This window comes from Vitis vinifera, chromosome 18, assembly GCF_030704535.1.
Source record: "Vitis vinifera cultivar Pinot Noir 40024 chromosome 18, ASM3070453v1".
Lineage (NCBI taxonomy): Eukaryota > Viridiplantae > Streptophyta > Magnoliopsida > Vitales > Vitaceae > Vitis > Vitis vinifera.
The window spans coordinates 29,480,178-29,495,229 of NC_081822.1; the positions used below are offsets into that span (position 1 = coordinate 29,480,178).

The following is a 15,052-nucleotide window of genomic DNA, read 5'->3' on the forward strand; positions in this document are numbered from 1 at the left end:
ATCATTATAGCAATGATTATGCAATCTAGTCTTCCTTGTAATGATGATTGCCCATAGGGCGGAAATCGAGTCTTAATAGGACAGTCAACACCGTCACTATTGCATGGACTGGGCAATCACATCAAGTAAGGGCTGCTGACTAGTTCCATTTGCTGATTGTCGTGCCAAAATCTTGGACCATGTAGCTGATTGTCCATTTAGCTTGCTAATGTCTGGGATTATGCGTAACAATTAATTGACATTGACATTGACTTTTGGGTGTAAATGGTGTCTAGTCCATTGCTCAAACATCAAATGTCTAGTCCAATGCTTAGACATCAGGTGTTTAGGCCGATGCTCAAACATCAGGCGTGATTAACCACATATGTCAGAAATCCTGAGGACTTGACTGGATTGATTTGCTCTTCTAAAATGTCCAGTTGGCTTGGTTTGTCCAATCCATCTGGCATTATGGAAGAAGGAAAACTTCTCACTTCTAGTGTCAGATGAAGTTTATCTTAGTCCAGACGAAGTGATCCCAGACGGGTTATATGTTTGCCCTAATCAACCAAAAGGTATTGAGTCTGGGAAGGACATGTGAAGGAAAGCTCCCCACAATAGTGATTCAAATCTCTAACACTTTAGGGTAGTGATTCAAATCTCTAACACATTGGCAGACCCAACTAAGGCTTGGGGCATGTGCACCTCTCAATTTCCACCACCCGACCCAAAATAAATAAATAAATAAAATAAAAGTCCCTTACATGTAAATGTTTTTTGGGAAAATAAAAACCAAAATAGAAAATTTGCTCCCACTAAAAAATATAAATTTAATTTAAAATTTTTTTAAAATAAAAAATAATGGTGACATAATATTATTGCCAAAAAATTACTATGACCATTAATTACTAATAGTATATTAATATTGAACTAAAATTAAAAAAAATATATCTTATTTAATATTGTTGATACTTTTTTTTTCTTGTTCATTCAATCCTTTTCCTACTTATACTTACTTTTTATGATTGATTTAACTAAATCATAAAAATAATATTTGTTAAATTATTATTAACTAATATTTTTACTTGGAAGTAAGACTATAATGTTAGTTCATCTAAATCTAATCATTAGGCTACTAGTGTTTTAGTGATTTATTATATGAAATATAAGTTTTAAGTAAAAGATTTTATATTTAATTATCTTATATTTAGTTATTAGAAAAAGAAAAAAAATTAAAATATTGATTTGATATCTATGAAAATCTCAATTTCTACTTTTGAAAGCACAGAAAAAAATTATAGGCTTTTGAATGTGAGTACAAAGAATAAGATAAGTAGCATAATAATAAGATCTAAAAAAGCGCACACCTCTTCCGTTTGAAAAATATCAAAATTTTAATTCTTTAAAATAATTTTAAAAGTTTTTGCTACAAATTGATTAAAATTATTGAAATTTCTAATGATTTTTCTTTCTATTTTTTTTAATTCTTTGAAAATTTCCTTTAAATATTCTTGATAACTTATATATATAAAATCTAAAACTCTTTTTTAAGTGTTTTTAGTACCATGATTGTTTCATTTAACATATTTTCATAATTAATATTTAAATTTTTTAATAATAATATAAAATACCATTGATTTCGTTATAATTTATAAATGATGATTATAATAAAATTTTCTTCTCAATGCTCCCCTTAACAAAAGTCTTTAGCAAGTGATCAATAGAATTAAGAAATTTGATATACGATACAACCACCAAAAAAAAAAAAAAACTTTATTTTATATTATAAATTATTTAAGTACTGTTAAGGCAAATTTATTTAATTATTTTATTAACTAATAATTTACATATTTATAATATGATGGGAGGCATTGTAGACTATATCCGACAGACAAATAATTAATTCAGGTAGTGCTTCATTTCTATGAAAAGATTGTCCCAAAAATTCAGGACAAAGGTAGGGTACTTTAATTCATTGGCAGTACGTTACCTTTGAATGTGGTAAGTAGATGTAAGGTCTGTGTCAAAGACTCAGAAAATGGGTAGTTGGGGGTTGGTTTCTGGTCTGCAAAATAATTGCCGACCAGAACTTGCATCATTGAATTCTAATTCATCTTTGGTTTCCCTCTCTTCAAGGTTTTCAGGGCTTGGAAAAATGGTTCTCAACGAAGAAAAGAGGGGTGAGGAAAAGACAAAGATGAATGGAACATTCAAAAGTGTTAATTAATGTGGGTTGATAGTTAACTTTTATAAAACTTAAATTAATTAATAATTTAAAAAATTTCAGAGTTTTTATTTTTGATGGAGGTGACAAATAATAAAAAGACCAATGATGAATATTAATTAATGTAGATATATGCTTGTTTATGTTAGAAGGTCATATTTGTTTATAGATTTTTTTTTTTAATTTAAATTTTATTTTAAATAATTTTACCCTTTTTTCTTTCTCAAATTTCCTTTTTATTTTTAAAAGAAAAATATAAAAATTTTAGGTCTTGTTTGATAACTATTTTAAAAAACAATTTTAAGAAACAATATTTGAGAACAGTTTTTTAAAATTATTATATGATATTTTGTAGAATAAAAATTTGTTTGGGAACTTAAAAAGTTTTGAACTTATTTTTAAATATATTTTAAAAATAATTTATATATATAGTATTTTATTTTTAATCATTTTATATGTTTGTATAATTATTATTTTAAAACAAGTAAAAAACAACTGAAAACACCTAAAAGATATTATTTGAAAACATCTTGTTTTCGTTTTTAAAAATAGAAAATAAAAAACAGTTTTTTAACCAGTATTTTTTTGTTTTTCTGATACATATTATGATTTTATGCTTTTTAATTTGTTCACATGCTTTTGTTCCTATCCTAAGATCACAATGGCTTCAACTATAATTCTTTAAATTAAAATGTATTTCAAATATATTTGCATGCAAGAAGATGAAAAACTTTAAAATATAAGAAGTAAAAGTTTATATCATATGGAGTTTATCAAAATAAAATAATAAAAAAAATGCCCTTAATTTCAGAATTATGATTACACCAAGGACTCCTGAAAATCATTTTCCTTGCCACTCTGCTGTGAAAATGAGTCCCAACAAGAAAGTATGGATGAATCCAGAGGCAATGCTATAGTTACATAGCAATAAATTTTGAAATTTTCAGGTTGACCAAATAGGAAAAGCTCAATCAGAGGAGGTGGGTTGGTGGCATTTTGTGGTGTGAAACATTAAATTACATTTAGGGTATGTTTGGTTTCATGAAAAAATCATTTTTCTTTATATTTTTTTTTCTTTTCTTAATATTTTTCGGAACCAAATATAACCTTAATTCTCCAATATGGATGTTGATATGGCAATGATCCTAGTGTTTCCAACACTAGTCCCCATTTTATTATTTCTTTTTTCTAAGTCAAGCATTTCGGAAATGGGGTTGTAGGGTCTCTTAATTGGAGGTCATTTTCCTTCTCAACCGTCCACCAAACACTTAGAAATTTAGACATAGGACTGAGGTTGACTAATATTAGTACTTAATCCAAAGGCTAAGGAATAGCGTCTCTCTTTTCCACAAAGTTTAGAAGGATGTGATTTGTATTATATTAAGAATTCCCTCTTTTTCACTGAAGTCTTTTTTAATTGTTTATTTATTCAACTTAAAGTGGGACTTATATTCCAATGTCAAGAATTCAGGATTCGGTTGATAGGAAAATCAAAATTGTTTTTGATTATTAAGAAATAAAAATTATGGAAAAAATATTTATATAATTTTTTTAGAAACTATTTTAACAAACCTTCACTGAAAATGAATTAATCTTACAAGAACATTCAAAGTTTTTCGTGAAATCGTTTTAAAATAGAGTATCATCCAAAGATATTGATTACTACTAAAAAAAAAATATATTTTAAATAATAATTGTCATAAATTTCACATCTTTTGAGTAGTAATTATGTCTAAAATGCTCAATTGATAAGTTGTTTTTACAAAGGGTTACCAACAATTTTTGCGAAAATGTTATTCCTCGTAACAAAATTGTTGTTCTTGGTGTCAATTCTCAAAATTTTAAATTGGGAAATTCCGGAAACCCAATGAGATTGATGCTAAGTGTCCATTTATTTGATTTATAGATAAAAGATTTGAAATGATTTTTTAACATAATGTTTTTTTAAGAGTTCAAGCCCATTAAGTATTCTAGTTGTTTCCTAGAATCACCTTTGCCTTTCCCAAGTCTATACTATGAATCTCTTGGTCTCACAAACAATTTCTAGATTAATCTAAAAAACTTAACATGATATCCATATATGACCATATGGAATTAAGCCTACTAATCTGGAATTAAGCCTCTACCGCTAATACAATAGCCTGGCTCAATTACCATCAAACAAGGTAAAATCTCCCAGAGATTTCTGGTTTTCCATTTTAAACAAAAGCCCATTTACAGAACACCCTATATACATGCTAGGAGAAGAAGATGGATGAGCAAAACTTCCCAGAATTGAATGATCATGCATTTTATAACCTCTTTTTCGGCACATTAACAAAGCGATTTAAGTGGTCGATAGAGAAGCAAATCAAACTGCATGCTGAACCAGGTGGTAACAAGATACTAGTCCATAGTCGCTTTGATTTCTCTAATAGGTTGATCAGAACTGTTTCAATTAACATCTTTCAAAGATCTTGTAAAGCTTCTCCAGTGAAGCTACCTACAGAGAGTGGGGAGCAGTCTCATGGTCACAAGCAAGGATATGATAATGTAACTCAAAAGAAAAAGGAAGGAAAATCAAACCATATAAGAAACCATGTATCTTTTACAGAAAATGCTGCTGTGGACCAAACATGTTTCTAAACAAGATGAGTCAATATAGATTTCTTCATGCACTTAAACAATCATATACTAGAAAGATATAGGTTATGTTTGTTTTCTGGAGAAATCTAAGGAAAAAAACTGTTAAGGGAAATGGTCTTCCCATGTTTGGATATCATGGACAAAGGTAAGCAAAAAAATTACTATGGAAAAGAGGAGCAAAATGCTAAAAGATTTTTCTCCTCAATTTCCTTTAACAAAAAAGGTGAGGAAAGTACCCTAAAAAATTTAGAGCCTGTTTGGTTGCTATTTCCAAAAACTGTTTTCTGTTTTTGAAAACAGAAAACACTCAAAAACACATTTGGAAATTTTTACTTGATTTACATTCTCAAATTTTCTATGTAGAGACAAATAAGAGAAAAAATTTACAATTTTTACTTTCCTTCTATTATTCCTGTCCAACTTCCTTCTCTCAGACCTTCAGAGAGCTAAACATAGTTATAATGCAACTGCTAGTCAAACAAGCAGATTTCTCTTTTCTGGGAATTCTTAACCATCAGTACTATCCAGATCCATAATGAGCAACATAGACTGTAGGGCAACGAGCTCCAAGGAGGGAACTTTTCAGATCTGTCCCTGAACAAGCCTTTTTGGAACTAATTAAAACTTCTAGGAGGTAGTTCTAGAGTGTCTTAATGATAACTAGGCACCAATACATCCCAGAAATATTTAACAGAATATTTTAACAGGTACCTGGACAAATGTTCCATCTGTAGCCATTGAAGTTGGTGCCTTGAAGAAGAGTCTCACAGCTGGAAATAAGACATGCTGGATAGACCACTCACGCTGGGCCCATGCATTTTCTGCCTCCACAAGCAGTTCATGATCAATTTCTTCTTCAATTACAACATCATCCACTGAGAACAAATAAAAAGCATGCTAAGGATAGGGGATTTGAAGTAGCATTGTAGAGAGAAAAAGAATATGGGGGAAAGAAATCGAAGTAGAAGAGAGAAATTTCAAAGAAGTTATGAATATTATTAGTCAAAATGTCTAAAGTATTTAACATCACTGTGCCTATATATAGATAGATAATCTTAACTCTACCAGGAACCTAGTTTTAATAATCCTAATGTAGGAAAAGGATAATTTTTATCCCAATTCATTTATGAGAAAATGATACAGTGGTTATAGTGTATGATCCTACCAAGTTAGGAAACTAAATTATGATTAGAGGCACATGCAAAGGCCAAGAGAGACCACTAACTAGCATGATCTGTTTGTTCTATTTCAGTTTTTACAGGCTGTTATAAAGGTTCTAGTTATTTTCAGACTTAAAAGTGCTGTTAAGCGCTGAGATTAAAAGGTCTTGAGAGTACTCAACAGATTAATTGCAATCAGTTTTGTCATCAAATTTTAGAAAATCAGATTGTGAATCCTTATTGGCTCTCATAAACCCTCGGACCTCATTTTCCATGTTGTAACTTCTCAATTGTTATCTACTTCAGGTTTTATTTTATTTCTGGAATTCCTTCTAAGAAGCAGATTGCAACAATTACAGCAACAGGACAGCAGATCCCATGCATTTTTCCGCATCGACCTTGATTTGCCACACCTCACACATGCATCTCTCATATACCACACATTATAAGACAACCATCCTTCTGTACCTCAAAATGCTTTTCTTAAGGAAAAAAAACACATGAGAGTATCATATAACATCTAAAGCAAAGAGAGAGAACAGCAAACACCCTTCTCCAACATTTTCAATTATGATTTCCAATAGACAGAATAAGAATTACCAGTTATTATATAATAATAATAATAATAATGAAATAACAACAGCAACAACACAACCAGTACTTAAATAAGAATATTGGACATGTACTATCAAGTATAACCATCAGTATGAATGCTTGGTATTAACCCATCTGAAATTGAATACAAAATCGTGGTAATTTATCCTGCATCTCCTTTGAATGGCTACACTAAAGAAGGCAGGAAGCCATTACAATGTGCAATTACTGTTTCTTGGATTATGGTAGCAGCAGACTGGTAAGACCTAGCCTTAGCATTTTATATGAAGTAGCTGAACAAATTTGAGTTTTCGCCCTTGACAATCTGTGAAGTTATCATTGCAACAAGCAATGGCACATCAAATAAGACGAGGCAAAATAGAAGTCATCCCACAAAAAACACATAATACGACAGAGAAGCAAGGAAGAACTAATTTCATTCTAGTTATGAGGAAGAATGTATGACATGGGGGTTATAAAAAATCCAGCAGGTAAATTCAATACCTAAACTATTGGAGGAATTTCCCTCATCCTGAGGATTCCTAGAGGATCGTCTCTTCTTGTAAAACTGAAAATTATCACCTGATGGGTTGGGCAATGTTGGAGGATGCAGAGCATAAAAGTTTGCAAGAGCTGCTGAAATTCCTTGAAAACAACTTTTTTCATTCTCCCAATCAATCTGCAACAATGAGCAAAAATAACAATTAGTAGAAAAATAATAAACGTCCACCAAAAGGAAGATTATAGAATTGGCATCCACTCACTTTGAGGATTTAGATGTGTAGGATAGTTCCATTATTTCAAAATATCATATGATGGCAAATGACTTTAAAAAGTAAATAACCATAATATTCAGCTATCACCATTTTAAAGGTGATGAATGACTCACATCATAAGACTGATAGTGACAACCCATTTTGTTGGAATTAAATGACTACCAACAAGCATATTAGTAACATGTATACCCGTTATTTGACTTATTTTCTAGAGGTTTCAACCACTGGAAAATTGATGAGGTTTTACATGGTTTCATCAGAAAATGACATTAAAATCTAATCTAGAAAATGATTAAATCATTATGTTGCATTTAGTAAGTTGCATATCACAATACTATGTAGTGGGCAATACATTGGATTGCCACAGCCCAGTCAACAGGTTATACCTTAATCCCAACAAAATTCCACTAATATTGGGTCTCCAATCACCAGGATCAGATAGAAGACTACAAAAGCACTGAGTTACACCATTAACCTTAATCCTAGCTAAAAAATTTCTTCTTCTATGACATTGCCATTTTATGAAGGAATTTAGTGTTCCTATCCCCTTCCCCCCTTCCCTCAACAAAATTTCTCTGAACTTCTGTCTCCAAGATGCCACTTCCAACAAGGCCCACTGCTGGAAACTCCTCCCCAGCAGCCCTTCTAGCTTTAATTTCCTCTGCATTCAGAACTACTACCCTTTCTTCAGCATCCCAAAAGCCCACCTTATTCAAGGCCACCTCCTTTCTAATAGAAACATTATCAAACACATCATCTTTCCACACCTTTAAATTAGCCTTCAGAGCCTTCAACTTGGCTGCAGGGATATAGCTATAAGTCCCATTGAACCTGTAGCCTATCCACCAACTCCTTAGCAAGTCTCCAAAACCATCCGCCTTGAATTATATATTTTCAAGTCTAAAAGGTGATTTACCCCTCCTATCCCTCCCTGTCAAGCAGAACTAACGAGTAGTCTGACATTGGCTTAGGTAAAACACTTTGCAAAAGACCGTTGAAATGACATTCCCATTTTTCAAACACTAAGAAGCAGTCTAGACACAAATGAGATCGATTATTCTCACCTTCACACCAAGTAAAGGAGCCCCCGTTATCAGAATATCGTGCAAGTGCAACTCCTCAATTATATATGGAAAGTGTCTTATGCTTGCTGTTACTCTGTCACTATATCTTCTTTCCCCGGTAAATCTGACTGCATTAAGTCACCTCCAAAACACCAAGGATCATCCCACAAACCCCTAATGTCCCCCAATTCAGCCCAAAAGTCCTCCCTTTCCTTACACAGGGTGGGACCATAAACTCTCATGAAAACCCACATGAAAGCATCCTCACAGCATCTGAATCAACAACAAATTGAAAACACACCCACTTCCATTTCCACCAACTCCAGAACTCTATTATCCCAGAAAACTGGACATCTTCCTCCTCCCAAGCTCCTCACTAGAATAGACATCCTATTAACTTTTGTTTCATGAAGACACACCAAGTCCGCCTTTTGAGTCCTAATTAAGGACTTGATAACAATCCATTTTTCCTTGCTGTTGACCCCCCCTTACATTCAAGGATAGGATTCTCACTTTCATTGGTCCACCAGCACTAAGACCCAGCTCCTCCTTCCACAACTACCTTCCTTCCTTCTTACTCCCCTGTAATTTATAGAGCCTTCTAGTTGTCAAAGCTCTCTTTCTGTTTTTTGAAAACCTTGCCCTTATTTTTTGCCTTTTCCTCAGTCTTCTTTCTTTTTCTTCCATCGAACTTCCTTTTGAGGGCTAAGATCTCCTTCTCGAAACCATCAATTGACATGCCCAAAAATCTACTGAAGCCAACTAGGTTGGAAGAACATCACTCGTCCCTGGAACAAAGCTCACTTGGTCCTACTCCCGTAGACAATGACTTCTCCCGCATCTCCTTTCCCAAACTTCCTACAGAAGCTCATCTGGTATCAGGGAAATCCACTATCCACAAAGCCATTAGAGGTGAGGACCTCTCAACCTCAACTGAAATAACAACTCCACCCACTAAGCAGAGAGAAGAAGAAAAAGGCCCCAACCTTGGAGGAGATTCAAAGCTTTGAAACACACTCAAGCCAAAAACCCTCTTGGGAGCAAAGTGTGCCGGATCTGCCAAGGGGGACACCCACCATCTTGAAGCCCTACACACTGTCACCCAACCCAATAAGACAGATCCTTTGCCACAACACTTTGCTAGAGACACCCCATGCTGAGAGGCTTCAGCACATCTACCAATGCCCTTGGCCACTTTAACAGCTATACCATCAACTGGGTCTAAAGAGAGCCTACATTGCACTCTAAAGCCCAGCCCAATCATCTTCTTTTTCACTTTTTTTTCACTACAGCTAATATTGCCTTTCCCATGATACATGATCTGCTGATAAGTGATAGTGGATCACCAGATATTCTATCTTGAAGTTCCTCAGATTCTCCATTCAGGAAACTAAAGTTCATGTAACTCAAGAGGAGGAAAAGCTAAAAAGAGTGTTGGTGTGTTTGACAAACCTGATTTTCAATGTAGAAAGATGATCATGGATCACAAGTTCATAGCATGATAAGTGAAAAACATACAGAGAGGAAAAGAAAAAGAACATAAGAATCATCAATAGAGTTCAAAACCTACATCATTGCCCAAACATAGTATAAATTCTGGGACACGGTCCATGTCAGGTGTGTACTGGTCAAGTATGACAGGAAGCCTAGATAAATTCCCATCTAGATCAATGCTAAGGCTGAAATACTCATTTAGCATTTCTGATTTTTGCTTGAGCAGTTCCATGTTCATCTGGGGGAAAAAAGAACAATTATATTAGTTGAAAAGAAAAAATTATTTCAAGGCATCTTACACTTACCTAATTTAATATAATGCCATTTGTTTAAGAGAAATGAAGATTTATGGTGTGAATAATAAAGAGATCAAAGAATATTGACACTCAAAAAAAAAAGTGTCATAATCAATAGATATCAGGAAAGAAGAGCTTTTCATTTTTGAATGCTGAAGAGGGACATGAGAGAGACCCTTTTGAGAAGCATGTATTAAAAGAATGTCCTATTAAGGTTATAGTTGTCAATATCTCAAAAGAGACAATATCACACACACACACATGCATCCCTGTGAAAAGAATTCATAATATTGCATTTTGATGAGCATCCTACAATACCTACATTATAGATACAATAACTAAGATGCAACATTGTTGTTGAGGCACTTTAAAATAAAGAACTGACAGGCTCTGTTATATTTGGTTTTGCACCTTTTGCAGTTAATCATATTTTAGGTCTTTCTTTTTCTTTTAAAAAAAAGGTAAAAAAACAGCCATTATTGCTCAGCACATGGCACAACGAACTTTCAATTGTCATGAGTCATGAAAATATGAGAATGAACATTCAAAATGGTTCCATGAACTCAATAGAAAAATAAAATAAAATGAAAGATACAATATACACCAAACATAAACCAATCTAAAGTAAAGACATTTTACTTCTGCAATCTTCTCTTTCAAGTCATCATTCTCATCGCATTGTTGATCTAAATCCTCCTCTTTCAGAGCCAGCATAATTAATTCTTTCAAGGGAACAGGATTGCTTATTTGTATAGCATTAAAATGGGCAAACCGGCAAAGAACTTGCTGATACATGAGCTCTTTGCTGTGAAGACAAAAAAAAAAAAATTCAAATAGCTGACACAAATAATCATTTAACTCAGGGAAGAAAAAACTGCAAGATCAACCAGCCTGTGCTTCCAAGATCAACCATAGCCAGTTAACAAAGAAAGAAAGATCGACTTTAGTTAATTTTTTAGAATTACTAGTGTAAAATATTTTGCAGAAAAGAATCCCATTGTAACTTATCGAATGGAGAAGCTAATCCTCAGGAATTAGTAATTTCAATGGGTCAGTTTTACAAAGAAGTATCCCATTATGCCAGAGAGAGAGAGAGAAAGAGAGAGAGAGAAATACATGCAGAAACACAGGCACTATCAGAATCAAGTAAATCAAAAGCAAGCCAACTAAAGAAATATTAAAAGGCGCTCAGAACATCAATTGCAAAGTTTTAATAGAACTATTACCTCAAGTTTACCACATTTACAAGATATAGGTGAGTATTATGCTGAAGCAATGCAAAAACATCATCTGCCATTCCAATATATGTGCAGTATTTTATAATGTCCTGCAGACCTACACAAGAATATGTCATTAGAAGCATTTGACAGATTTATATAACTCTAAGAATTGGTTTCACTATCAAGAAGTTTTATGGAAAAAAAAAAAGACAACCATTTACCAGAATGAGAATTTCCTTCAATCTCTGAAACAAGCTCCTGAATGCTAGTAAGATCAGCAGTTTCCTTTGGGTTCCTTCTTTGTCTAACAGAAGACCTGCACCATGAGTTTTTGTATAAGAATAGAGAGCAACAAAAAAATATGTACATGCAAAAAAAAAAATATCATTTTTAACAAATATGTCAGTTTTACAAGAATGGACAAAAAAAATATCAGGGAGCCTCAAGCTCAATTAAACAAATTCATAACTAAACAAATAATTTCCCAAAAGAAATAACGGGGGTGAACTAACCCAACATCCAAAAGTTACAAGAATGAAATACCAAGAATAAGATCAAGTCCAGAAAAACACAACACACAGATCATCTCTCCAATACAACAAATACTTGCTCACAGGTATAATCTCATTCGCATACAAGATCACTTTTAATCTGGAGATAGCTTCAAAAGACAGGAGCATGTAACTAAGGAATGACAACTGAGCATCACTTGCACTAAAGGTGGAAAATCTGAATAGCTAAGCCCTCCCTTCTCCCAATCTTAAAGACTTGGAAGATAACCTCTTTCCATAGCCATAGTTAACAGTAGCACTCAGATTCAACCGCTAGAAGAAAGGATAAGGAGAAAGCAATTTCCCTACTGGAGACCTCTACAGCTTTGTCCATTCACTAACAGTGAGGACTTGACCACAGGGGTACAGAACTTAATCCAACAATGCACTTCTTGTAAGGTAGAATGCTCAATGTCTTTGCTGCCAACTCGTTTCCTCAAAATCTGCTACTCACCTGAATTTCCCCAAAGCTAGATTTCTCAAAACCAGCTCTTCTTCAACTAAAGCCCCATCTCCTTCCTTCAAATCTGGTTGTTTAATTTGATCCAAATCATCCACTACAGAAAAATAACTCCAAACAATTCTCTACACTTTTTAAAGATACTCTTTTATAGCCCTCAATTTACTAGCCAAAATAGAAGTAGCTCCCTTCTCTCCCCCACCCCTCCCCTTCCCCACTGGAGTAATAAAAAATTCATTTAGCTGACAAACTAAGAACCACATTTGAAAAATGGTCTTCCCAAGCAAAAGAGGAAGGAACCAGTAGACTTGCAACCCACACTCTTGATCCTTTATCTAGGGTGCTTAACCCAAATCTCACTACTCAGGCCCAAATTAGATCCTAGGCAAGAACCTGCCACCCCTGCACTTGGAGCAAAGCCACCTCAATGTTACAAGGACATGCCACACCACCTTAGGCTGAACGTCACCAATCTCTAAAACCAATCCTTTAAATTCATGTCCAAGGAAAGACCAGTTTGAACCTCTACCTTTCCTGTGGGTTAGGTCACCCCAGCATAGGCCTAGAACCACTAAATCCCACACTCTCATTTTTCAAATTAAAAGAAGAATTCTCAGTTGGTAGGCTCTACAGCAACAGGCAACCATACCCCTTTAATGGATGATGACCACATATCCCCAACCAGCCCTCCTCACTCTCCTTCCCAGTGCATACCTCCATACCTGTCATCTTCAACCTCTAGCCCCCCTAACCAAAGACTAAAAACAACTGCTTCCTAAGTAGTTTAAGGGAAGAGGAGCAAACCCATTCAAGGCACTGTTTCCCACCACAAAGCAACTGGAGGATTGCACCTGCCTGACCATGATACCAATGAATCCCAGTACAGAACAACCATCAAACTTCACCAACACTCTTGCCTATGACAGATGTTTTGTGTTGCAGTATTTTCATCCACTGCAATAAACCCCCCACATATTTTGTACCCCCATAAACCAATCCTCCAAATATGAACCGGGAGCCTATTAATCTAATCCTCATTTTTTGAGATCAAGCTTCTTTTGTGAAATACCTTACAGCAGGAAACCACCAATTCAAGGAAATCATTTTCTTCAAGAAAGCTTGGCAACCAGACTTAGGGACCCATCCAGCAGCCTCATGCAACCTAAATACAAAAGGAATAAATCATCATTCAGAGCTTATACCCTGACCCTCCTCATCTTTCATTATTGGCCTAACTAATTTTCATTGACATTATTGTATTTGGCAATCGGCTTTTGAAAGAAAATAGCAAACATTATTCAACGAGGGAAATGAAAAGCACAGAGTTGACACAATCATTCTCTGAGTCCAGGCAATAAATCTATCCTCATCAGTATTGTCATGACTCAGTATGAGAATAAGGAGAAGGATTCTCAAATTTTGAGAATGAGGCTTGTAGAAATCATTTTTTAGAGAGGAAGGAAACATAAAATATAGTTAGTCATAATTGTGAAAGAAGAAAAGGTAATCTCAGATATTGAAGGTGTGACTTGCGACAAACACCGTTTGGAGGATAGGGAGATCCTGGATCTCATTGCCACTGCCATCATTGTGAGAGAAGAGAAGGGGATCTTATATTTTGAAGGTCTGACTTGCAGCACGCTTTGTTTCAGTCAAGAGAGGTCTTGAATCTTCATGCCCTTATCATCATTGCAAGAAAAGTAAACAGGAAATCAGATTTTCAAGGTGTGAGAAGCTGTTTCACTGAAGTTTGGGCAGTTGTTCTTGAGGAAAAGAAAGGAAAGCACAGACATATTGATGATTATTCCTTAGTGTTTGAATTCCAACAGAAAAACCCTGTGATTTGGTCATAAGAAAAAAAGTTTTTGTCATTCCTAAAATTTAATTTTTCCAAGACACGGGACAAAAACATCAACGGAGCTTCCTATTATAGTTAGAAAACTCAGGTAGTTAGTGTGATCTACCTAAATTCTTCAAATTAATACACAAGTGATTACATTATAATCACTTAATCTGGTATCCAAAGCATCAACAACTCCCAACAGCTGTGCAAACAGCCTTAATTGCCTAACCAGTGATTTTCAGAAAAAGAAATTGAGAATAAAGCCCACAAGTATAGATAGTAAAAGCACACAAATGGATAACATTTTATTTTACTGCCCAGACAAGCAGAAATCTCAATCATATTGAACCCAATACTCCACAGAACAAATATGAAAAATCGCCACCAGTCAGTATTTATGCACAGTGCAATTCTTTAACTAGCTCCAGATCCATTAAATAGTAGCAATTTAGGCTTTGGGAAAAGAAAGGTCAATGGTAAAGAGCACAAAATGTAAGATCATGTAACTTTGGAGTAGATCACTAAATTTCTAATACCATGTCATAGGAGAAAGGTTAGAAATTATAGAAAAGAAACTAACCGATAAGAAAAGTGGGTTAGCATTTCATAAAAATAAAAAAAAATGACCATTTTATAATATATTATATCAATCATAAAACTAGCCTTATCCTACTCTATGTTTTTGTTATAGCACCAATCAGTGTCCACGAATTAAAAGATGAATTGTGTTGTTCAAACAAGCTTGTTGATTAACAAAGCAAGTACA

General features: G+C 34.1%; 1 protein-coding gene across 2 annotated transcripts in view; it reads right to left on the minus strand.

Moving 5' to 3' along the window:
* Positions 1-4,227: 4,227 nt before the first annotated feature.
* LOC100854779 (DNA mismatch repair protein MLH1) overlaps positions 4,228-15,052 on the minus strand; it is a 34,265-nt gene continuing 23,440 nt past the window's right edge. The window contains exons 10-16 of one of the 2 annotated variants that reach the window (XM_059734697.1): positions 11,654-11,748; positions 11,439-11,547; positions 10,852-11,017; positions 9,993-10,154; positions 7,087-7,261; positions 5,540-5,703; positions 4,228-4,685 (exon numbers count right to left, since the gene is read on the minus strand). In XM_059734697.1, coding sequence (XP_059590680.1) covers positions 4,641-4,685; positions 5,540-5,703; positions 7,087-7,261; positions 9,993-10,154; positions 10,852-11,017; positions 11,439-11,547; positions 11,654-11,748 — 916 coding nt within the window. In that variant the 3' untranslated portion in view covers positions 4,228-4,640. Of the gene's footprint in view, positions 4,686-5,539; positions 5,704-6,675; positions 6,908-7,086; positions 7,262-9,992; positions 10,155-10,851; positions 11,018-11,438; positions 11,548-11,653; positions 11,749-15,052 lie in introns of those variants that run through there. The other variant, XM_059734698.1, reaches the window with a different exon arrangement.